This window comes from Pongo abelii, chromosome 3, assembly GCF_028885655.2.
Source record: "Pongo abelii isolate AG06213 chromosome 3, NHGRI_mPonAbe1-v2.0_pri, whole genome shotgun sequence".
Classification (NCBI taxonomy): Eukaryota; Metazoa; Chordata; class Mammalia; order Primates; family Hominidae; genus Pongo; species Pongo abelii.
This window is the reverse complement of record NC_071988.2, coordinates 120554701-120581257: the sequence shown is the minus strand read 5'-3', so window position 1 is coordinate 120581257 and position 26557 is coordinate 120554701. Positions and strand designations below refer to the sequence as shown.

The window sequence follows — 26557 nt, the reverse complement described above, 5'->3', positions numbered from 1 at the left end:
TAAAGGTTTGATGGATGATCTACCTTCCCTTGTTCTAAACACTTCATCAGAATTACTGCTCCCCCTCCCCCAATGCTCTGGACCAAACACTGGAAATCTGTCCAAGGCATATAAGCCATGGACCTTCAGTATGTTAAAGAGTATTAAATTTTCAGGAAAAAAATTATATTGTTCAGTATAATAAGATACATGGGTCTACGTAAAAAAAAAACTTATTTTTTGGTCTGAAATTATTACAAATATTTAAGAACACCAGTTAATAGGGTGCACAATAGTTGAATTTAAAAGGCAATACAATCACAGTATATTACTCTAAGAAGAAAAAATAATGCAGTTTTAAGATATATTTATAATGCCTTCAAACATTGCTTTTCAAATGCTACTACAACTGCTACTATAGTGCCCTCTGGTGTTTTGTTTTGTTTTGTTTCTTTTTTTTTTTTTTTACGTTTTTCCATCTGCTAAATCCTATTTTCTTTGAGAAAAAGAATTTGCAAAGAGATAAAATAGCATCTTTCACTTATACCATAGTTGACATTTTAAGTATTTTCATACATATTATTTCATCTGATGAGCTTCTTGAGGGCAGGACTATTTTCATATTCTTTGAGAGGCTTGCAGAGAGCAGGCCTCCAGCAATGCACCTTGTGACAGGCAAGAACTTTATTGAATGAATCCTGTATTACAGGGAAAACAGGCACTATTTTTCTTACTGGTTTATGAGAATCATAGCACCTGCAAGCTGAACATTATCTTAAGGATGAATGGGAACAGTAGGAAAGTGTCTTTGTTCTTAGGGGATACTTGCTGAAGAAGATAGGGGTGAATTTCATGAGTTTTGCAACTTCCTTTCAAATGGTTCATCAAAAAATATGTGTGTGTGTGTGTGTGTGTGAAAGAGAGAGAGAAAGTAAGTGTGGCAAAAAATATTGCTACACCTAGGTGAAGGACATAGAGATGTCTATGGTCCTATTTTTCAAATTTTGAAATCTTGAAATTTTTCAAAGTAAAAAGTTGGGTGAAGAAACATGGATGGTTTCCAACTCCAAATGCAATAAAGAAATCACTTTTTAAAATATGTCTGGCAGGTCAGCCAACCTTGGGCTTAACACATACACAGGCCAATTTCTTCCTTATGGCTAAAGCTGAGCTCTGCCTTCCTAGTTCTGCTCTCTGGAGTATCACAGAATAAGCCCAGTCCCTTGGAGAGTTGAAGACAATTGGCATGCCTCTCCCCTACTCTTCCCACTACCACCAAGTCCTCTTTATTCCTAATTAAATGTCTCTAAGTATAACTTAAACTCAATATTCTATATACAGTCTGAATAACATCCTTATTTGGAAAAATATGCCAGTAAATGCAGTCTCTATGTATTCTCTTGCCAGCCATCTCCTATTGTTGACAAATATTGAGCTTTATAAAATTCCTAAATATATCCACTCTGAAATGCTATTAAACCAGACTGCTCTTATTATATAACTTTACTTTTTAATTTTTTTCTTTCATATCTCTTAGGCACTATTATTCTATAACTTTAAACCCAAGGATAGGCCAGGCGCGGTGGCTCACGCCTGTAATCCCAGCACTTTGGGAGGCGGAGGTGGGCAGATCACGAGGTCAGGAGATCGAGACCATCCTGGCTAACACGGTGAAACCTCGTCTCTACTAAAAATACAAAAAATTAGCCGGGCGTGGTGGCGGGCGCCTGTAGTCCTAGCTGCTCGGGAGGCTGAGGCAGGAGAATGGCGTGAACCTGGGAGGCGGAACTTGCAGTGAACCGAGATCCCGCCACTGCACTCCAGCCTGGGTGACAAAAGAGAGACTCCATCTCAAAATAAAATTAAATTAAATTAAAAACCCAAGGATAGACCATTTATCTTCTCTGAAGTTTCAAGTTCTTTTTGAAAGAAATTATAGGTAAACAAGGTACTTAATAATATAGAAGAAAAACAATATCATCCTATGTTTTGGTATTAAATAACTTTTTATCACTTTCTCCATTTCTGCCAATAAAATTATTTTCTATAGGCCTGCTTATAATATAGCTAATAAAATTTCAGAAGCTGGCCTTAAAAATGAAAGTCTTTATAATTAACCAAAGAAGTCTGAGAAAAAAGATGTCCCTTCTCCTTGCAGCTATGAAAAGAGAAATACAATTCTGCATCATTAACTATTTCAAAAAATCTGATTTGATAAGGTAATAAATTAAGAATGTTCCAAAAAATATCCATTTGTTCTCCTCAGCAATATGGAGCTGTGTGAATATTCATAACTGTTACTAGAACACCTTCTGTTCCTTGCTAAAAAGAAATCCATTCTCTGTAAATGTTATTTGAACCAAAATGTCTTATAAGACTCCAAAGTGTTAGAAAGTGTTGCTTTGTCCTGTGAAAATAACCTCCAAAAACAATCTGTAATTCTGATTGTCTTACTGACAAGGTTTTGACCTGGGAATAATGTTGTAGGAATACATCTCTGTATTTCTAAGCAGTATTTTAGTTTTTCTGCTAAGTTAAAAGAAAATCATTAGCATTTTCCTTTCCCCCTACATGCATAATGGAATAATTTAAAGCTTATGCCTTAATTTTTTAAGTCTCAGAGTCTGAGTCTATGTTCAATTTATATTAATAAATTCATGGATGATGGTAGAAGTAGAAGCATGACAGAGCCAGAAAACAATTCTATATCCAGAGTAAGTGTTGGTCCCAGTGAGAACAAATTTCTGCCTGCTCCATGATGAAAGAGATCAAATGTGACCAACTTGTCCCATAGAAACTGTCTAGTCCCCTTGAGTTATTATACCTTACTGGGGACCCAGGGTTGGTGGTGCTACTTCTTAATCTGGTATTCAGCAGTGGCTGAGCTAGAACAGCCTTGACAAGAAAATATCTATGATGTTGGGACCACGCTTATATCCATGGCCACTACATTTACAAGCCCACTGAGCAAGCAGTTGGATGCCCTGCTCAAAAACATCCCCAAGGTGGTCATCTTGTTCACCTAATTATTGAGAATGTCCTGCAAAATCAGACCTTTTGGTCAGAAGCACATGGAACATAATTTTCCTCACTCAGTGACCATTACAAAAGGTCCATCACACTACTACTCCAGATTTCCTTGTTACCAATCTTACAATCATATTCCTTCAAAGTCCCTGATCATCTGACCAAATCATGAATTACTACCATAAGTCAATGTAAGTCTTTACTTCAGGCAATTTCATTCCTGTCCAAAAGCGCTCACAGAAATATAATGCTTGAAGTTCTATACCCCAGCAAGATTTTTCCAAGTCTGCCACTACCAACTACCAGGATATTGGGCAGAGCATTTCTAAACCAAGCTGTAATTCTCTTCATGCTCTTTGAACTGCTTATAGGAAATTCCCCCAAGGAGAGGAGGTGAAGGAAGAGTGTGAGTTAACTGCCCAGCACCTTTGGGATCTGCTTGGATCCAGTTTATATATGTATATATATATGTGTGTGTACATATATATACACATATATATACACACACACAGAGAGAGAGGGAGAGAGAGAGAGAGCCCACTCAGATAGCACAGATATATCACTTCCACTTGATAATAGTATTCTCCTGGGCATGTCCAGCCTTATAATTCTGTGGATCAGGTAATACCCAGTTCACAGTGAGAAATTCAGGTAGCACAATCACCTAGTGTGTCTCATAGCCAGGCGTTTAATCACAACAGGACTGAAACGAGTATTACTTTGCTCTAAAACTCAAGGTTCTCCATCATGCTTCTATTATTGGATCTTCCCACAGGTTACATTCAACACCTGCCACAGATGCTTAAAAACCTTTCATTCCCACTGGGCACGGTGGCTCACACCTGTAACCCCAGCAATTTGGGAGACTGAGGCAGGCAGATCACTTGAGGTCAGGAGTTCAAGACCAGCCTAACCAACATGGAGAAACCCCATCTCTACTAAAAATACAAAATTAGCCAGGCATAGTGGCGCATGCCTATAATCTCAGCTACTCGGGAGGCTGAGGCAGGAGAATTGATTGAACCCAGGAGGCGGAGGTTGTGGTGAGCTGAGCTGAGATAGTGCCATTGCACTCCAGCTTGGGCAACAAGAGCAAAATTTTGTCGCAAAAAAAAAAAAAAGAAAAAGAAAGAAGGAAAGAAAAGAAAAGAAAACCATTTATTCCATAAAAGGAAGGCATCAGAGTTGTTCTCGTGACAATTTAGGCCAGCTAAAGAGCCTTTTTCTGCTCTAAGCTCTGCTCAAAGCTGGAAGTCTTTTAAGTTACATTATAAATAGGTGAGAACTTCCCCAAAAGGAGGCTCCCTACACTGATTGCCCATTCATCAGCCATTCCTCATTTCTCCCTTAGAAAGAGAACCCCAATTCTGTTCAGGAAACAGGCAATAATGAGCTCAGGGAAGATGGGACTCTCCCAGTGCTCCAGGAGATGATCCATGATTAGTCTAATTCTATTCCTGTTGGTAGTGACTGATTTGGAATGAACATGTGACTCAGTTCTGGTGAATGAGACATAAAAGGAAGTCTGCTGGAGGACTTTTGGGAGCCATTTCCCTCTTTATTAAAAAAAAAGCGGGGGAAGGAATAGGGAAGGGTGAAAACAAGACTCTTTCCTTCCTGTCCTTGGATGCTATCATGTAAAAACATGACAGGCTGGAGTTGCAGCAGCTGTCTTGCAACTATGATGAGAAAGACAAGAAAATGGCAGAGAAGCGATCTAGGGACCTGGCATCATTGAAAAGGAGAATTTATCAACATCCTCTAGACTTTTGGTTGTGTGAGATAATAAATCTTCATTTTTTGGGGGGCAACCCCCTTTGGGTCCCCTCCCATTGTATGGGAGCTCTGTTTTCACTCTATTAAATCTTGCAACTGCACACTCTTCTGGTCTGTATTTGTTATGGCTTGAGCTGAGCTTTCGCTTGCCGTCCACCACTGCTGTTTCCTGCCATCGCAGACCCACTGCTGACTTTCACCCCTCCAGATCCAGCAGAGTGTCTGCTGCGCCTCTGATCCAGTGAGGCACCCATTGCCACTCCCAATCGGGCTAAAGGCTCGCCATTGTTCCTGCGCAGCTAAGTGCCCAGGTTCGTCCTAATCAAGCTGAACACTAGTTGCTGGGTTCCACAGTTCTCTTCCGTGACCCACGGCTTCTAATAGAGCTATAACACTCACCACATGGCCCATGGTTCCATTCCTTGGAATCCGTGAAGCCAAGAACCCCAGGTCAGAGAACAAAAGGTTTGCTGCCATCTTGGGAGTGGCTCACCACCATCTTGGGAGTGGCCCATCACCATCTTGGGAGCTCTAAGAACAAAGACCCACCCATAATACTTGGTGGCCCATACAGGGATTCTTCAAAGTGGTGAGCAATAATTTGCTTGTTATTCTGTCCTATCCTTCCTTAGAATTGGAGGAAAATACCAGGCACCTGTCAGCCAGTTAAAAACGATTAGCGTGGCCACTGGACTTAAGACTCAGGTGTGAGGCTTCCTGGGAAAAGGCTTTCTAACAACCCCCAACCTTTCTGGGTTGGGAGCATTGGTCTGCCTAGAACCAGCTTCCACTTTCACAATTTTCCTGGGGAAGCTGAGGGTTGACTAGAGGCAGAAAGCTGTCATCCCAAACTCCCAGCATTGGACGGTCAAGATTATGGCGCAGCCAGAAGTCTCTACTCAACAGTCGCCCATGCGTGCGCCCCTACCTCTCCTTCTGACCCATACTTCCTGGGTCCCAACCACAACTTTCTTGAAAGTGTAGCCCAAAAATTCTTCTTACTTCTGAATCTACTTCCTCCAATCCCTGCCTCCTAGAAACTAATGCTTCAGACTTTCACTTCCTCTCCCAAGTATTAGAGCAAGTTGTATCTCTAAAGGGATCTAAGGAAGCTCTACACTGTGTCCTTGGGCACCTAGGCTATGAATCCAGGGAGTCTTATCCCTGGTGTCCCTCCCAATTTAGGCATACAGCTCTCAACATGGACAGTTATGTGGGACCTGTTCCCCACCACCCTTGCCAGGGCCTTAGAACTGATAACCCAGTACTTTAACAACTGGAACTGGGTCTACAACAACACAATATATCAAGATGAAAATGAATTGAGTAAATTAAAGGGAGGCACATAATCCTATAGCGGCAAATGGGGGTAACAACTGAACTTCCCTCCACTGTGTTTCCAAAATCCACCTAGAGAGACAGAGAGGAGAGAGACAGAGAGAAGAGAGATAGACAGAGAGGTGGGGGGGCAGGTAAGAGAGGCAGGGAGAGAAAGAAAGAGAAAGACAGAAGTAGTAAAGAAAAAACAGTGTGCCCTATTCCTTTAAAAGCCAGGGTAAATTTGAAACTATAATTGATAATTGAAGGTCTTCTTCGTGACCCTATAACACTCAATACTACCTTGTTGTCAGTGTAAACAAGGGCGTAGCCTGAAAACACTGAGACCACCGACAACTCATAGCCTTCCTATTAAAAATCTTTAACCCAGTAACCTGCGGATGGCCCAAATGCATTCAATCTGTAGCGGCAACTGTTTTGCTAACAGAAGAAAGTAGAAAAATAACTTTTAGAGAAAACCTCATTGTGAACACACCTCACCAGTTGAGAACTACCCTGTCAAAAAAAAAAAAAAAAGCAAAAAAGTAGCTTACTGACTCAAAAATCTTAAAGTATAGGACTATTCTGTTAGAAAAAGGTGATTTAACATTAACCACTGAAACTTCCCTTAACCCAGCAGAGTTCCTAAAAGGGGATTTAAATCTTAATTACCATACAAAGTTCCAACCAGACCTAGGAGGAACTCCCTTCAGAACAGGACAATAGATGGTTCCTCCCAGGTGATGGAGAAAAAAAACCACAATGGGTATTCAGTAATTGATAGGGAAACTCTTGTAGAAGCAGAGTTAGAAAAATTGCCTAATAATTGGTCTGCTCAAACGTGTGAGCTCTTTGCACTCGGCCAAGCCTTAAAGTAATCACAGAATCAAAAAACTGCATCTCAATCCTGACTCAAAAGGTTACCTACACCCTCTCTGAAACGAATTTGCATAAGAACTGTTGTTTATGGGAATGCATCTTGATGGGGCAACTGGGTTGTTATGAAATACTCAGGAACCCAGCCCAGCTCTAGGACTCACCCCTGAGCACAAAGGCAATGTTGGGCATGCTGGTAAAGGACCACTAGAATCCAGCAGCCTGGACCACTTTCTTTGTGGTCAAGAAAGGCGGGAAAAGGGGTGCAGGACTGCTACATCAGTGAACGTTAACTAATCCAATAAGCAGAGGTCCATGGGTGGTTACACACCCTGGAAAGGAATAAACATTAGGACGATAGAGAAGGCTCTAGGACTAAGGCTCATCAGAAAATGACTAGGGGTGCTGGCATCCCTATGTTCTTTTTTCAGATGAGAAATGTTCCCCGCAAGGCAAAAAAGCTCCTAAGATGTATTCTGGAGAATTTGGCCCAGTCAGAGTGCATGTACCTCTTTCCCTCTCAGGCTTGAAGCAAATTAAAATAGACCTCGGTAAATTCTCAGATAACCCTGATGGCTATATTGATGTTTTACAAGGGTTAGGACAATCCTTTGATCTGACATGGAGACATATAATGTTACTGCTAGATCAGACACGAACCCCAAATGAGAGAAGTGCTGCCATAACTGCAGCCCAAGAGTTTGGTGATCTCTGGTATCTCAGTCAGGTCAATGATAGGATGACAACGGAGGAAAGGGAATGATTCCCCACAGGCCAGCAGGCAGTTCCCAGTGTAGACTCTCACTGGGACACAGAAATAGAACATGGAGATTGGTGCTGCAGACATTTGCTAACTTGCATGCTAGAAGGACTAAGGAAAACTAGGAAGGAGCCTATAAATCATTCAATGATGTCCACTATAACACAGGGAAAGGAAGAAAATCCTACTGCCTTTCTGGAGAGACTAAGGGAGGCATTGAGGAAGCATATCTCTCTGTCACTTGACTCTACTGAAGGCCAACTAATCTTAAAGGATACGTTTATCACTCAGTCAGTTGCACACATTAGAAAAAACTTCAAAAGCCTGCCTTAGGCCTGGAGCAAAACTTAGAAACCCTATTGAACTTGGCAACCTCAATTTTTTTATAATAGAGATCAGGAGGAGCAAGCAAAATGGGACAAATGGGATAAAACAAAAAAGGCCACCCACTGCTTTAGTCATGGCCCTCAGGCAAGCAGACTTTGGAGGCTCTGAAAAAGGGAAAGCCTGGGCAAACTGAATGCCTACTAGGGCTTGCTTCCAGTGTGGTCTACAAGGACACTTTAAAAAAGGTTGTCCAAATAGAAATAAGCCACCCCCTCGTCCATGCCCCTTATGTCAAGGGAATCACTGGAAGGCCCACTGCCCCAGGGGATGAAGGTCCTCTGAGTCAGAAGCCACTAACCAGATGATCCAGCAGCAGGACTGAGGGTTCCCAGGGCAAGTGCCAGCCCATGCCATCACCCTCACAGAGCTCTGGGTATGCTTGACCATTGAGGGCCAGGGCGTTAACTGTCTCCTGGACACTGGCGTGAACTTCTCAGTCTTACTTTCCTGTCCCAGACAACTGTCCTCCAGATCTGTCACTATCTGAGGGGTCCTAGAACAGCCAGTCACTAGATACTTCTCCCAGCCACTAAGTTGTGACTGGGGAACTTCACTCTTTTCACAGGCCTTTCTAATTATGCCTGAAAGCTCTACTTCTTTGTTAGGGAGAGACGTCCTAGCAAAAGCAGGGGCCATTATATCCTAGAATTAGGAGAAGGAAAAAGGGTAAATATATATACAGACTCTAAGTATGCTTACCTAGTCCTCCATGCCCACGCAGCAATATGGAGAGAAAGGGAATTCCTAACTTCCAAGGGAACACCTATCAAACATCAGGAAGCCATTAGGAGATTATTATTGGCAGTACAGAAACCTAAAGATGTGGCAGTTTTACATTGCCAGGATCATCAGAAAGGAAAGGGAAATAGAAGGGAACTGCCAAGCGGATATTGAAGCAAAAAGAGCCACAAGACAAGACCCTCCATTAGAAAAGCTTATAGAAGGACCCCTAGGTATGGGGTAATCCCCTCCAGGAAACCAAGCCCCAGTACTCAGCAGAAGAAATCGAATGGGGAACTTCACAAGGACATAGTTTCCTCCCCTCAGGATGGCTAGCCACTGAAGAAGGAAAAATACTTCTGCCTGCAGCTAACCAATGGAAATTACTTAAAACCCTTCACCAAGCCTTTCACTTAGGCATTGATAGCACCCGTCAGATGGCCAAATCATTATTTACTGAACCAGGCCTTTCCAAAACTATAAAGCAGATAGTCAGGGCCTGTGAAGTGTGCCAAAGAAATAATCCTCTGCACTTCAGGCCATACATTTCAATCCCTGTATCTTTAACCTCCTTGTTAAGTTTGTCTCTTCCAGAATCAAAGCTGTAAAACTGCAAATAGTTCTTCAAATGGAGCCCCTGATGCAGTCCATGAGTAAGATCTACCATGGACCCCTGGACCAGCCTGCTAGCCCATGCTCTGATGTTAATGACATTGAAGGCACCCCTTCCAAGGAAATCTCAACTGCACGACCCCTACTACACCCCAATTCAGCAGGAAGCAGTTAAGAGTGGTTGTCAGCCAACCTTGCCAACAGCACTTGGGCTTTCCTGTTGACGGGGGGACTGAAAGACAGGACTAGCTGGATTTCCTAGTCCAACTAAGAATTCCTAAGCCTAGCTGGGAAAGGTGACCGCACCTACCTTTAAACACAGGGCTTGTAATTCAGCTCACACCCAACCACTCAGGTAGTAAAGAGGGCTCACTAAAATACAAATTAGGCTAGAGCAGAAGGTAAAGACATAGTCAAATCATATATCACCTGAAGGCACAGGGAGAGGGACAATGATTGGGATATAAACTCCAGGCATTCGAGCCAGGAGTGGGCAACCCCCTTTGGGGGGCAACCCCCTTTGGGTCCCCTCCCATTGTATGGGAGCTCTGTTTTTACTCTATTAAATCTTGCAACTGCAAAATAATAATAATAATAAATCTTCATTTTTTAAGCCTCTTTTACTCAAATTTCTATTATTTTCAGGCAAAACAATCTAATTGATACATATGGTACCTCCACTGTCACCTCCAAAAATTGCAGTAGATCAGATAATACTATTTTCCAAACTACTCCAGCTACCTGTCATAGCGATCATGCCTACCTGGCTTCTCCTGCCTCACTACTAAGCCTTTACCACCCCAGTATCTGGTATCCTGGTTGAAATCAGGAAGCCCATCTCAACCAAAGCATCCCCCGCCAACCTACAGGGAAAAATGAACCAAAGCCCCCACCCTTGACAATTTATTTCTCAATCCCTTGTTGGAAAGTTTATTTTCTGGGCTTCTCTCAAGGAACATAGTATGTGGGTTAGGTAAGCATGTAGCACATGATAAATTCCCCCCTACATTCCTCTCTCTGTGTCCTTGTATTCCTTCTTTTATATTATCTAAAGAAATATCTGGCATCTCAATTTCATTGAACATGGATCATTTTTGAGCTTGGATTTCTATCTATAAATAGAACAAACAATTTTAACTTCTAATGTTTGTTGAGCTAGTGTGATCAATACAGAATTTCTAACAAAGGCACCCATCGTGACCCATTTAGCCTGATCTAAAATTATGCCCTTCCCCACTTGCCCTAGCACCCACAGAATTCATTTTCACAAGAGTTGGTCAGAGTTTGATCAGAATTCATCAGCAAAATATAATACTTATTATTTTGGTATTTAACCCTTCTCCTTCCAACTTGCCCCCTTACTGCTTAGTCTGACTATAATTATAGGCCTGAAGACAATGAGAGATGGAAGTGAACAGGACATGAGGAAATTGGCTTCCCCTTACAGGGACGCTGCTCAGCCAAGGTCCTTATATGGTCCTCAAATCAAGCAGTGACATCCTCATCAGACAGGCAAAAGAAAATGTTTCAGTAGGCAAAGAAAGATCAGTGGAGACTGGGAGTTCAGGATAATCTGAGGGACATTTGAATCTTTCAATATATACCCATTATAATATTTGAGATCCTATTATTTCCCAATCAATGCCCTGGTTTTCACCTAAGAGATCTTTCTGGTTCCTATGAATTTAATCAGTGTTACAGCTGGAAACCTACAGGCTCAAACTTTTAATTTGGCTTCTGGCTAGTTTAACCTTATGGCTTCAAGAAATTAATGTCATAAAACATCCTTAGGTTTCAGTTTATACCATAAGCCAAGAACCTGAAATTTTAAGCTTACCATTCTCCTTAACTAAACTGCCCAGCACTTTAATGAAGTAACCACCTAACTTACAGACTTTGAATAGCTCATGCACTTTAATATTCTTCCACGGCAATAACCCTATTGTCTCTAAGGCCTTGCCTTTAATTCTTATTTCCTTTCAGGAAGTCAGAGTTTTGTTTTTTTTTTTTTTTTAATTAACTTTTCCACTCCTGCATGTCTAGAGCCGCTCCACCCTTAGAGTCATCTGAATTATCACTGCCTTCAGCCTAAACCAGGTCAGAAAATTAATCCCAGATTGACCCTTTTCCCTGGTGGTCTATTTTTTAGTAATACTCCGGTATTTTTTTTTATTGATTTCATTGCAAGTCACAGAAATCAATTCGGAATTATTTTAAATGATAAGTCATTTATTTAAAGGATATCGTGTAGGTCATAGAATTATTAGGAGAATTAGAGATATACAGCTTGAAATTATGTCTAATCTGAGGCAGCAAAACTGATCTGGTCACCATTTTCCTTATCCTTATACCTCAGAGGCTGCAAACTGAATCACCAATACCACTCCTGGACACAGGATACCACCACTGGCTTGACTGCCATTGCTGCCCCAATAAATTAATCATGCTTGCAACAACTTCACCAGAGAGTCCCTCTGCAGTCCACAGCTTTCAACTTGAGGTCTTGGACACATACTTCTTTGGTGGCATCTGAGTCATGTGTGTATTACCTGGCTGTGAAGAAATATTTTCAGACTCATAAGATGGAGAATATCCCAATGTCAGGTATCAAAATAATTTTTTTAAAAATCCACCATAAACTTCCTTTATAAACTCACTGGTTTTGGTTTTGGTTTTGGTTTTGGTTTTTCCTGACCTGAATGAAATCTTGGACAGATTTCATAGCTCTTCCAGTGAATTTTAGATATAAAGAAAAAAGTATAGATCAGTCTAAAGAAATATTTCATCCAATTAAAACTTCTCACGTCTCCCCTCTCCCAGCTCAGGTCTGCTTCAAACCAGCAAATCCACCCTGGTGAAGGAGTGAGGAGTCACTTCTTCTTGCTTCTCTGCTCCATCTCTTCTACCACTTGTCAGTTACTATTTCAAGCTTCCTCCATTGTCCAGCCTAGAAGAGGGGGGAAACCTGGAGAAAAAGACTACATTGCATATGGCCAGTACAGTTGCGATCTGATATTGGTGCTCTACATTGCATATGGCCAGTACAGTTGCAATTTGATATTTGTGCCCTACCTTTTAGATACTATGTTGTTTTTTTTTTTTTGAGTTGGGGGATTTCTGCGGGTTTCACAAAGAACTCCTCCTCTATTAGAGATCTCCTATCTCAATTCTTTTATAAGGATGATTCTTTCCACAACTGGCCATTTAAGACTCTGCATTCAGTCCTTGGCTTTCACCAGGGTGACCTTCACTATCCATCTGTGCATCTATCTCTTTCATGAAGTTCTTTTCCAGATGATCCACAACTGTATCCTTTCCAGAGTCTGTATTTCGTCCATAAAAAATACACTTGTATCCTTGTTCCCACTAAACTGCTCTACTTCATTCTGCCAACAGATAGGCTGTTCTAGCTAGATGCTACTATTTGAATGTTCCCTCCAAAACTATGGGGAAATTTAATTGCCATTGTGGTAGCATTAAGAGGAGGAATCTTTAAGAGATTATTAGAAGCAGGGCAGGGTGGCACACACCTGTAGTCCCAGCTACTCAGGAGTCTAAGGCAGGAGGATCACTTGAGCCCAGGAGTTCTAGGCTGCAGTGAGCTACAATCACCACAGCACTCCAGATTGTGTGACAGAGCGAGATGCTGTCTCAAAAAAATAAAAATAAAAGGTGATTAGAGGATGAGGGCTCTGCTCTCATGAATGAATTAATGCTGTTATCTCAGGTATTCTGTTATACCAGCAGAAAGTAGAGTAAGACAGCAGCTTCTTGCCTTAATTTTTTTCTTTCACAAACCAGACCTTGAATTTTCTAGATTCCACAGAAAACATTTCAAGCTTTCTGAGCAGTTTTCTTCTCTTGGCTTCAGATGAAGGGGAAGTGCTTTCACCACCCTCACTGTGGAGACGGGAAGGGCAAACACAGCATACTGACAACTATCTCCAAAGAAATCTTCACTTCCAAATACTTCCACCCTTCCCCATGAATTCTTTGCCTCACCTTATATAGATGAGAGACAGGAGATAGGCTAAAGCTGGCAGAAGCGATTTCTCTCTTAGCATGTCCTACACAAGGTGGTCTAGCCCCTTGCTTTAGAATGTGGGGGTAATTTGGTGCCTGTATAGCTTGGCCTTGAGTTCTTAGCTAAATTGAGATCATATGTAAAGTCCCATTTAAATTTCCTGTTATGTTTAATCATGAAATCATACCTTGTATTTCTCCAACCTGTCAAGTTCTCCATAGTATCAAGGAAAACATATGCTCAGGTTACTTACAACTATGGATAACTTACAACAAATCATTACCTACAAAAATATAAAAGAAACGTACTGCTTCAGAATTGTAGAGCTGCCCTGAGGAGTCTCTGACCTCCCTATACTGTGATATGTGTGGGTCTTGAAAAGTAACAGGAAAAATTGCACAATGCTATTGAGATCTACAGCTACAAATTAAATGCCTACCTTATTTTTATGTCATGTGTATGTGTGTTTCCCAAGAGGAAAAGAGTTTGTTGGGTAGCTTTGGTACCTCTCAGTATGGAATCTCAGTATTTAGAATTAGTTCTACCACTTCTGACTCCCTCATGGCTAACCCATCTGTGACTGCCTCCACTATGGACAATTTCCTGTTTCAATTCACACAAGCTATGGCCATAGCTGTCTCTAATGGAGTATGTAGCCAAGCAATGTCAACTAGTGCTGAGAGGTTAAAAAAAGAAAAAAAAAAAGGTTTCCCTCAATATGAAGCAGACACATATGGTTTTATGAATTCTTCCTTCAATTCATCCAGTACATGTCTTCCTTTCTTGTAAGTTTTATAAAATATTTTTCAAATTTTTGAAATGTTTGACTATGTTCAGTGCATAATCACCTCCCTGTAACAAAGTCTGAAATGATGAATTACTTTCACTTAGTGAGTACCTCAGTCCAAAATAATCTTTACTTAAGAGTAAAAATTAGGGGGCAGAGCCAAGATGGCCAAATAGGAACAGCTCCAGTCTACAGCTCCCAGCGTGAGTGACACAGAAGACGAATGATTTCTGCATTTCCAAATGAGGTACCAGGTTCATCTCACTGGGGATTGTTGGACAGTGGGTGCAGGACAGTGGGTGCAGCACACTGAGTGTGAGCCAAAGAAGGGCAAGGCATTGACTCACCTGGGAAGTGCAAGGGGTCAGGGAATTCCCTTTCCTGCCCAAGGAAAGGGGTGACAGACGGCACCTGGAAAATCAGGTCACTCCCACACTAATACTGCCCTTTTCCAATGGTCTTAGCAAATGGCACACCAGGAGATTGTATCATGCGCCTGGCTCAGAGGGTCCTATACCCACGGAGCCTTGCTCATTGCTAGCACAGCTGTCTGTGATCAAACTGCAAAGTGGCAGCGAGGCTGGGGGAGGGGTGCCTGCCATTGCCGAGGCTTGAGTAGGTAAACAAAGCCTCCTGGAAGCTCAAACTGGATGGAGCCTACCGCAGCTGAAGGAGGCCTACCTGCCTCTGTAGACTCCACCTCTGGGGGCAGAGCATAGACAAACGAAAGGCAGCAGAAACCTCTGCAGACTTAAATGTCCCTGTCTGACAGCTTAGAAGAGTGTAGTGATTCCCCCAGCACACAGCTTGAGATCTGAGAATGGACAGACTGCCTCCTCAAGTGGGTCCCTGACCCCTGAGTAGCCTAACTGGGAGGCACCCCCCAGCAGGGGCAGACTGACACCTCACATGGCCGGGTACCCCTCTGAGACAAAACTTCCAGGGGAACAATCAGGCAGCAACATTTGCTGCTCACCAATATCCGCTGTTCTGCAGCCTCTGCTGCTGATACCCAGGCAAACAGTGTCTGGGGTGCACCTCCAGCAAACTCCAACAGACCTGCAGCTGAGGGTCCTGACTGTTAGAAGGAAAACTAACAAACAGAAAGGACATTCACACCAAAACCCCATCTGTACATCATCATCATCAAAGACCAAAGGTAGATAAAACCACAAAGATGGGGAAAAAACAGGGCAGAAAAACTGAAATTCCAAAAATCAGAGTGCCTCTCCTCCTGCAAAGGAATGCAGCTCCTCACAAGCAATGGAACAAAGCTGGACAGAGAATGACTTTGACGACTTGAAAGAAGAAGGCTTCAGGTGATCAAACTTCTCTGAGCTAAAGGAGGAAGTTTGAACCCAAGGCAAAGAAGTTAAAAACCTAGAAAAAAGATTAGGCAAATGGCTAACTAGAATAACCAATGCAGAAAAGTCCTTAGGCGATTTGATCAAGTGGAAGAAAGGGTATCAGTGATGGAAGATCAAATGAATGAAATGAAGTGAGAAGAGAAGTTTAGAGAAAAAAGAATAAAAAGAAATGAACAAAGCCTCCAAGAAATATGGGACCTTGTGAAAAGACCAAATCTATCTCTGATTGGTGTACCTGAAAGTGACGGGGAGAATGGAATCAAGTTGGAAAACACTCTGCAGGATATTATCCAGGTGAACTTCCCAACCTAGCAAGGCAGGCCAACATTCAGATTCAGGAAATACAGAGAACGCCACAAAGATACTCCTCAAGAAGAGCAACTCCAAGACACATAATTGTCAGATTCATCAAAGTTGAAATGAAGGAAAAAATGTTAAGGGCAGCCAAAGAGAAAGGTCGGGTTACCCACAAAGGGAAGCCCATCACACTAACAGCTGATTTCTCGGCAGAAAGTCTAGAAGCCAGCAGAGAGTGGGGGCCAATATTCAACATTCTCAAAGAAAAGAATTTTCAACCCAGAATTTCATATCCAGCCAAACTAACCTTCACAACTGAAGGAGAAATAAAATCCTTTACACATAAGCAAATGCTGAGAGATTTTGTCATCACCAGTCTGCCTTACAAGAGCTCCTGAAGGAAGCACTAAACATGGAAAGGAACAACCGGTACCAGCCACTGCAAAAACATGCCAAATTGCAAAGACCATTGAGGCTAGGAAGAAACTGCATCAACTAACAAGCAAAATAACCAGCTAACATCATAATGACAGGATCAAATTCACACATAACAATATTAACCTTAAATGTAAATGGGCTAAATGCTCCAATTAAAAGACACAGACTGGCAAATTGGATAAAGAGTCAAGACCCATCAGTGTGCTGTATTCAGGAAACCCATCGCACGTGCAGAGACACACATAGGCTCAAAATAAAGGGATGGAGGAAGATCTATCAAGCAAATGGAAAACAAAAAAAGGCAGGGGTTGCAATCCTGGTTTCAGATAAAACAGACTTTAAGTCAACAAAGATCAAAAGAGACAAAGAAGGCCATTACATAATGGTAAAGGGATCAATTCAACAAGAACAGCTAACTATCCTAAATATACAAGCACCCAATACAGGAGCACCCAGATTCATAAAGCAAGTCCTTAGAGACCTACAAAGAGACTTACACTCTCACACAATAATAATGGGAGAGTTTAACACCCCACTGTCAACATTAGACAGATCAATGAGACAGGAAGTTAACAAGGATATCCAGGAATTGAACTCAGCTCTGCACCAAGCAGACCTAATAGACATCTACAGAACTCTCCACCCCGAATCAACAGAATATACATTCTTCTCAGCACCACATCGCACTTATTCCAAAATTGACCACATAGTTGCAAGTAAAGCACTCCGCAGCAAATGTGAAAGAACAGAAATTATAACAAACTGTCTCTCAGACCACAGTGCAATCAAACTAGAACTCAGGATTAAGAAACTCACTCAAAACCGCTCAACTACATGGAAACTGAACAACCTGCTCCTGAATGACTACTGGGTACATAATGAAATGAAGGCAGAAATAAAGATGTTCTTTGAGACCAATGAGAACAAAGACATAACATACCAGAATTTCTGGGACACATTCAAAGCAGTGTGTAGAGGGAAATTTACAGCACTAAATGCGCACAAGAGAAAGCAGGAAAGATCTAAAATTGACACCCTAACATCACAATTAAAAGAACTAGAAAAGCAAGAGCAAACACACTCAAGCTAGCAGAACGCAAGAAATAACTAAGATCAGAGCAGAACTCAAGGAGATAGAGAAACAAAATACCCTTCAAAAAAATCAATGAATCCAGGAGCTGGTTTTTTGAAAAGATCAACAAAATTGATAGACTGCTAGCAAGACTAATAAAGAAGAAAAGACAGAAGAATCAAATAGACGCAATAAAAAATGACAAAGGGGATATCACCACCGATCCCACAGAAATACAAACTACCATCAGAGAATACTATAAACACCTCTACGCAAATAAACTTGAAAATCTAGAAGAAATGGATAAATTCCTTGACACATACACTCTCCCAAGACTAAACCAGGAAGAAGTTGGATCTCTGAATAGACCAATAACAGGCTCTGAAATTGAGGCAATAATTAACAGCTTATCAACCAAAAAAAGTCCAGGACCAGACAGATTTACAGCCAAATTCTACCAGAGGTACAAGGAGGAGGTGGTACCATTCCTTCTGAAACTATTCCAATCAATAGAAAAAGAGGGAATCCTCCTTAACTAATTTTATGAGGCCAGCATCATCCTGATACCAAAGCCTGGCAGAGACACAACAAAAAAAGAGAATTTTAGACCAATATCCCTGATGAACATCAATGCAAAAATCCTCAATAAAATACTGGCAAACCAAATCCAGCAGCACATCAAAAACTTTATCCACCATGTTCAAGTGGGCTTCATCCCTGGGATGCAAGGCTGGTTCAACATATGCAAATCAATAAATGTAATCCAGCATATAATCACAACCAACGACAAAAACCACATGATTATCTCAATAGATGCAGAAAAGGCCTTTGAAAAATTCAACAGCCCTTCATGCTAAAAACTCTCAATAAATTAGGTATTGATGGGATATATCTCAAAATAATAAGACCTATCTATGACAAACCCACAGCCAATATCATACTGAATGGGCAAAAACTGGAAGCACTCCCTTTGAAAACTGGCACAAGACAGGGATGCCCTCTCTCACCACTCCTATTCAACATAGTGTTGGAAGTTCTGGCCAGGGCAATCAGGCAGGAGAAGGAAATAAACGGTATTCAATTAGGAAAAGGGGAAGTCAAATAGTCCCTGTTTGTAAATGACATGATTGTATATCTAAAAAAACCCCACTGTCTCAGCCCAAAATCTCCTTATGCTGATAAGCAACTTCAGCAAAGTCTCAGCATACAAAATCAGTGTGCAAAAATCACAAGCATTCTTATACACCAATAACAGACAGAGAGTCAAATCATCAGTGAACTCCCATTCACAATTGCTTCAAAGAGAATAAAATACCTAGGAATCCAACTTACAAGGGATGTGAAGGACCTCTTCAAGGAGAACTACAAACCACTGCTCAAGGAAATAAAAGAAGATACAAACAAATGGAAGAATATTTCATGCTCATGGATAGGAAGAATCAATATCGTGAAAATGGCCATACTGCCCAAGGTAATTTATAGATTCAATGCCATCCCCATCAAGCTACCAATGACTTTCTTCACAGAACTGGAAAAAACTACTTTCAAGTTCATATGGAACCAAAAAAGCCAGCATTGCCAAGTCAATCCTAAGTCAAAAGAACAAAGCTGGAGACATCACGCTACCTGACTTCAAACTATACTACAAGGCTATACTAACCAAAACAGCATGGTACTGGTACCAAAACAGAGATATAGACCAATGGAACAGAACAGAGCCCTCAGAAATAATACCACACATTTACAACTATCTGATCTTTGACAAACCTGACAAAAAACAAGAAATGGGGAAAGGATTCCCTGTTTAACAAATCCTGCTGGGAAAACTGGCTAGCCATATGTAGAAAGCTGAAACAGGATGCCTTCCTTACACCTTATACAAAAATTCATTCAAGATGGATTAAAGACTTAAATGTTAGACCTAAAACCATAAAAACCCTAGAAGAAAACCTAGGCAATACCATTCAGGACATAGGCATGGGCAAGGACTTCACGTCTAAAACACCAAAAGGAATGGCAACAAAAGCCAAAATTGACAAATGGTATCTAATTAAACTAAAGAGCTTCTACACAGCAAAAGAAACTACCATCAGAGTGAATAGGCAACCTACAGAATGGGAGAAAATTTTTGCAATCTACTCATCTGACAAAGGGCTAATATCCAGAATCTACAAAGAACTCAAACAAATTCACAAGAAAAAAACAACCCCATCAAAAAGTGGGCAAAGGATATGAACAGACACTTCTCAAAAGAAGACATTTATGCAGCCAACAGACACGTGAAAAAATGCTCATCATCACTGGCCATCAGAGAAATGCAAATCAAAACCACAATGAGATACCACCTCACACTAGTTAGAATGGTGATCATTAAAAAGTCAGGGAACAAAAGGTGCTGGAGAGGATGTGGAGAAATAGGAACACTTTTACACTGTTGGTGGGACTGTAAACTGGTTTAACCATTGTTGAAGACAGTGTGGCAAGTCCTCAGGGATCTAGAACTAGAAATACCATTTGACCCCACCATCCCATTCTGGGTATATACCCAAAGGATTATAAATCATGCTGCTATAAAGACATATGCACACGTATGTTTATTGCGGCACTATTCACAATAGCAAAGACCTGGAATCAATCCAAATGTCCAACAATGATAGACTGGATTAAGAAAATATGGCACATACACACCATGGAATACTATGCAGCCATAAAAAACGATGAGTTCATGTCCTTTGTAGGGACATGGATGAAGCTGGAAACCATCATTCTCAGCAAACTATCGCAAGGACTGAAAACCAAACACCGCATGTTCTCACTCATAGGTGGGAATTGAACAATGAGAACACATGGACACAGGAAGTGGAACATCACACACCAGGGCCTGTCGTGGGGTGGGGGGCGGGGGGAAGGATAGCATTAGGGGATATACCTAATGCAAATGACGAGTTAATGGGTGCAGCACACCAACATGGCACATGTACGCACATGTAACAAACCTGCACGTTGTGCACATGTACCCTAGAAGTATAATAAAAATAATAATAATAATAATGCAAAACTCCCATAACAGGGTTTCTCCAGCAACAATCCACACTGTCTCACTCTTATGAGCAGCCCGCCCTGGAATATCTCTCTCAGGTTGTACTGTATTCTGCACTTAACTTTCCATTTTTTTCTTTTCCAACAAATTATGCTGTACTTCAAAAAATAAATAAAAATAAAAACTTTGAAATCAGTTTGTCAATATCCACAAAATAATTTGCTGGTTTTTTTATTGGGATTTAGTTAAATCTATAGAGCAAGTGGGAATAAATGACATTTTGACAATGTTGTTTCAGAATATCCATGTACATGAGACATTTCCCCATTTATTTAGTTTTTTTTTATCAGAGTTTTGTAATTTACCTCACAGATCCTGTATATATTTTGTTAGATTTCTACCTAAGCATTTCATTTCTGGGGATGCTAATGTAAATGGTATTGGGTTTTTAATTTCAGATTCCACTTGTTCATTGCTGGCATATAGGAAAATGACTGAAATGTGTGTGTTAAACCTGTATCATGCAACCCTGCTATAATCACTTATTAGTTCCAGGAGACTTTTGTCAATTTTTTCAGATTTTGCAAATAGATAAATGTCATCTGTAAGCAAAGAGAGTTTTATTTCTTCCTTTCTAATCAGTATACATTTTATTTCTTCTCCTTGTGTTATTCCATTAGGTAGGATTTTCAGCAAGATGTTGAAAAGGAATGGTGAGATGGGACACCTTTCTCTTGTTCCTAGTCTTAGCAGGAAATCTAGTTTCTCACCATTAAGTATGATGTTAGCTGCAGGCTTTTTGTAGATGTTCTTTATCACATTGAGACAGTTTCCTTCTAATACTCGTTTGCTGAATGTTTTCATCATGATTAGGTGTTGAATTCTGTGAAATGTTTTTTACTCCACCTATTGCTATAATTATGTGATTTTCTTCTTCTTTAGCCCATTGATGTGATGGATTACATTAACTGATTTTCTAATGTTGAACCAGCCTTGTATACCTGGGATAAATACCACGTGGTTGTGGCATGTAATTATTCTTATACATTGTTGGATTCAATTTGCTAATACTTTGTTGGGGATATTTGTATCTAGGTTCATAAGGGATATTGGTCTGTAGTTTTCTTTTCTTGTAATGTCTGTGGCTTTGGTATTACAGTAATGCTGGCCTCATAAAACGAGTTAGGAAATATTCTCTCTGCTTCTATCTTCTGAAAAAGATTGTAGAAAATTGGTATATTTCCTTCCTTAAATGTTTGGAAGAATTCATCAGTGAACCCATGTGGGCTTTGTGCTTTCTGTTTTGGAAGGAACACTTGTTTGGTGTTCTCTAAGTTTCCTGGATCTGTGGTTTGTTTCCTGACTTTAATTTGGGGAAATTCTCAGTCATAGTTGCTTCGAATACTGCTTCTGCTCCTTTTGCTTTCTTCTCTTTCTGGTACTCCCATACATGTATATGATACCCTGTTCCATTTATTGGTTTCTTCTCTTTGCTTTCTTGTTTTGACAGTTTCTATTAACATATACTCAAGCTCAAAGATTCTTTCCTGAGTCACATCCAGTCTACTAATGAGCCCATCGAAGACATTTTTCATTTGTTACAGTATTTTTTATGTCATTTATTCTCAATTCTTTCTTAGAATTTCCGTCTCTCTGCTTACATTATCCATCTGTTCTTGCATGTTGTCTACTTTTCCCATTAAAGCCCTTAGCATACTGTAAAAAATAAAGTAGAGGTTCCTCTTCAAAGACTTTCCTCCCCATCTAATTAGGAATAAATGGGTAACTTCTCTTAGAAGAAAAACTTATTCAAAGACCTGTGCTCCTAAATATTTGCCCTGGCATGCTTATACTAGTCGAAGCAAGCATTAGGTCATAGCCTGTTCCTCTTCCTTTTTAAAAGTGTTTTTACCTTTCTCAGCATTCCATAAGTTACCTCCTCCTTCCTTTGTTCTCCTCTACCTTTGCCTCTTTTAAAAAGTTCTAAGTTGCTAGCCAGTCAGGACAAATACGGAATGTGAGGTCCCATTCCAGACAATAGAAACTGGACACAGCAGTAGGGTGGATACATTAGGTTATAAATGACTCTGTCTCCTTTGTTTGGTGTACTCTTGTGGCAAAACTGCTGGCCAGTGTACCCTTTCTGCAGAAGTAAAAATGGCCTTACTAAATTAAATTTATGTTCAAGTACTATTTCTTTACGGCACCAGGGAACAAGCATTTCAAACAATATTAATCATAGTTGTTTTAAATTCATGGTCTGATAATACCAACATCCCTGTCATCCCCTGGGTTTGGTTCCACTGCTTGCTCTATCCATTCAAACTATGTTGCCTTTTAATATGCCTTGTAATTTTTTATTGAAAGGCGGATATAATATACTGGGTCAAAGGAATTGCAGTAAATAATGTAGTGGTAAGATATACGGGAAGGGAAAGTGTCCTATAGTTCTACCATTTTATCTCAGTCTTTTAGTGAGCCTGTGTCCCTAGGCTGTAAACTTCACAGTTCTCAGTTTGTTTTTTCACCCCCTTAGGTGGTACAGAATGTCTAGAGGGAGCTGGAGTTGGGTATTTCCTTTCCCCCAGGTCAGTTAACCACTTGTAAAAATCCCAGTACACTAGGCTCTGGTAAAATAGTTTCTCTTGATGGCAAGTCTTTTTAAGAACAAAATGCCCTAGAATTTTTCAAAATAATTCCTTTTACACTCCTCATGCAGGAAGCAATTGGGGATTTTTCTCTGATCTTCTCTGAGAATTCATGGAGGTAAAACTCACAAAAGTGTGAAAGCCCCCCTACGACTGGGTGCCCCAAGAATCTTTAACTCTCAAACTAATCCATAATGAGCCTCTGGCAATTCATCAGTTACAGCTCAGTTACTTTCCTACTCCAGTAACGGTTCCTGCAAAAGTGTGTTTCTATGGTAAGTTGTGATTCTTTGAATCCACCCATCTGTGTCTCTAATTTCGGGGAAGCTGTTTTCTCTGTGATCCCACTTCACTTACAGCTCTAACAAGAGTTGTTAATTTCTCATTTTGTTTAGCTTTTTAGTTGTTGTTAGGATGGAGTGATGACTTCTAAACTCCTTACATGTCAGACCAGAAACCTAAAGTCTTGCCTATTATTGTTAAACAAGGTACTACAAAAATGCAAGTGTCTCTTTCCAGAAAATAGACAATATATCTGCAATAGGGAAAAGAAAACTCTCTGCCAAAAGTCTTTGTTTTCCCCACTAGAAATTGCTTGCTGCATTCCAAGCAGAGGTATTGACATACACAAAGGCCTGAAATCAAGAAAAAGCATAGTCCCTTTAAGGAACTACGAATGTTCCTTAAAAGTTGGTGTGAAATTTGGCAGGAGAGCAGGAAATAAGGATAGAGATATATACAGAATGAAGTAATTCAGGGCCTGACTGGCCTAAAGAGTTTGGATTTTATCCATTTGTTCTCCCTTGAATATTTTTAAATAGAAGAATGGTATTTATTTATTTATAGCCTACCTCATTCAAAAATTATTGAAGGAAAATAGGAAATGGCATTGATTGATGTTACGTTTTGGAAAGATCACTAACAGGGCATTCCTTTTTAAGTATTAGATTCAAGGGCCTGGCATCAAAGAAATCAGATGGGAGGCTCTTTCAGTAATCCTGTAAGAAATTATGAAAGCCTGAACTAATGCAGCAGCAGTGGGGAGAGAGGGGCACAAGACCAGAGAGATATTTAGGGCTTGGTGACAAACTGAATGCAGGGACTGAGGGAGAGGGAGAAGTTGTGACTCTCATGTTTGTGGCTAGGGCAAGTACGTGGAGAGTGTCAACACACAGAGGAAAGAGTCCCTTTAAGGAGAAAATATTAATATGAGTTTTAGGAGTTGCATTCGATTGTGAGATATCCTAATGGAGACAGAAATCCAGTAGGCAGTCACATGTCCAAGTCTGGAGTTTAGGGGAGCCATCCTGATTGGAGATAATAATCTGCTAGTCATCTTTCCATAAATAGACGTTAAAAGACAAAGTGTGAGTGAGAGAGTGGAGTGAAGGGACGGAAAGACTTTGGACATCATCTTACCATATGTACCCGAGAAAAGAGCCAAGAAAAAGACTGAAAAACAGAAAAGAGCAGTGTGTCTGACAGAGCTATTTTAACAAAATTCAGCGTTTACAACAGAGTTTAAGAGTAAACTGGCAGGCCAGGTGCGGTGGCTCACGCCTGTAATCCCAGCACTTTGGGAGGCTGAGGTGGGTGAATCACGTGAGGTTAGGAGTTCGAGACCAGACTGGCATACATGGTGAGACCAACCCCCTGCCCCCACTCCCCATCGCTACTAAAAATACAAAATTGAGCCAGCGTGGTGGCGTGTGCCTGTAATCCCAACTACTCAGGAGGCTGAGGCACGAGAATCGCTTGAACCTAGGAGGCAGAGGTTGCAGTGACCCGAGATCGCGCCACTGCACTCCAGCCTGGGCGACAGAGCGAGACTCCGTCTCAAACAAACAAACAAAGAGTAAACTGGCAAATACTACGTTCTCTCTCTCTACACTCTGGCCCCTTCTTAGCACATCAAACTGTCCAGGATCAGGAGACATTTTGTTCTCCTCATCTCCTCCTTCCCAAGTTCTCTGCCCACGTTCTACTGTCTCCCCAAAATCCTACCTACCCTTCAGGAACTGCTGGAATGGGAGCTTGGGAAGTTTTCAGCAAATGCCTCTCTCCTCCTTTGTGGCCCCTTTATTCCCAAAGCTGTGTCCTCTCCCTATGACGAGTCGTCCCTTGAGGGGCTGTATCTTACTCCTTGTGTCTCCAAGCACACATAATGTGTATTAGGGGAGGAAGCATTTGCCAGTGGAGCACAAAGTTGTTGCAGGTCTCTTACTGTTTCTCAGGCGCTTTCAGTGAAATTCTCGTTCCCTCACCGTCCACATCTGTAATTTGCAAGTCTTATCTACCATAACTGGTGTAAAGTTACACGGGGAAGCCCTTTCCCGACAAAAAAACGAGTTCTGCAACAAGTCTGTCGGATTTTAGCAATGAAACCGGCCCCGTGCAGACTCGCCGGCGAGTGCTCCCGGGAACCCACAACTTAGTGGCACGCACCACAGCTCAATCACCGCCCTTCCGGTTGGAGCCATGGAAAGCCCCCCCCGCGCCCCGCCCCCTCGCTAGGCGCTCGCCACGCCCATGCCTCCGTCGCTGCGCGGCCCACCCCGGATGTCAGCCCCCCGCACCGACCAGGATCCGTGGACATGGCGAACCAGGTAGGGCCCGCTGAGCGTAGGGCCCGCTGAGCGTAGGGCCCTGAGTCCGAGGGAGGGAGTGCATGGCATGGGACTAGGCTCCTATCCTCAGGGGCGCGCGAGGCTCGGCGCCCAAGACGGGATCTGGCTCCTGGTTCTGAAACTGGGCCCCCGGCGAGCGGCTCAGCGGAGCAGAAAGAGAAGGAAGCTTTGTCTCGGCTCTTCAGCTGGGAAGCAGCTTTCTTTGCTGCTTCTGGGACAGCCGGAACGGGGTGGGGGTGGGAGAGCCGGAGAGTCGGGGGCAGGGGCTGGTCAGGTCGGTATCCCAGTGGAAATGGCTTAGGAGCGGCCATGCATTGCTTCTTACACGAAATTAAATAACTCGCTCTGGGTCATTCTTGCAGCTTGCATACTTGGCAGAGCTGCAGCCAGATCCCGTGCTTCTAACTCCTAGGTTGCTTGTGTTGCGTAATTGAGCCTACGCCTTAATTATTGTGCCTCCAAGGAGTGTATTTTGGAAAGACCCCTACGTCCCTTTCAGAAACATTTTCGAGCACTTAAATACCAAGAGATTTATATTCCCTCTATTCCTCACATAAAAACACCTCTGCGAGGTGTTATCCCCATCTTACCAAAACTGAGGTTTGAGGTTGGTTGTGCTTGGTCACACCAACGATGGCGAGCTGGGATTCCGACCCAGGTCTGCTCCTCTGTGACAAATTCATAAAATACAAATTAGACAGTAAAGAAAGGCAGAAATTACGAATAACATACTCTGTCTAAAGTTGCTGATTATTTTAATGCTTTGCAATTTTGGACATTTTCTAGTAAGACATATGGCCTTA

The 26557-nt window shown here is 41.5% G+C and overlaps 2 protein-coding genes and 1 long non-coding RNA gene across 3 annotated transcripts in view; 2 read left to right on the top strand and 1 right to left on the bottom strand.

Moving 5' to 3' along the window:
• ADH4 (alcohol dehydrogenase 4 (class II), pi polypeptide) overlaps positions 1–9629 on the top strand; it is a 35522-nt gene extending 25893 nt beyond the window's left edge. The window contains exon 9 of the mRNA XM_054554781.1: positions 9437–9629. Coding sequence (XP_054410756.1) covers positions 9437–9629 — 193 coding nt within the window. The remainder of the gene's footprint in view (positions 1–9436) is intronic.
• A 1818-nt stretch (positions 9630–11447) lies between these two features.
• On the bottom strand, positions 11448–25245 carry LOC129059039 (uncharacterized). Its single transcript, XR_010139754.1, has 2 exons — positions 25136–25245; positions 11448–24579 (listed from the first exon to the last, which is right to left on the bottom strand). It is a non-coding gene; the product is annotated as an uncharacterized LOC129059039 (long non-coding RNA).
• Positions 24490–26557, top strand: part of ADH5 (alcohol dehydrogenase 5 (class III), chi polypeptide) — an 18962-nt gene continuing 16894 nt past the window's right edge. The window contains exon 1 of the mRNA XM_002814989.6: positions 24490–25733. Coding sequence (XP_002815035.1) covers positions 25722–25733 — 12 coding nt within the window. The 5' untranslated portion in view covers positions 24490–25721. The remainder of the gene's footprint in view (positions 25734–26557) is intronic.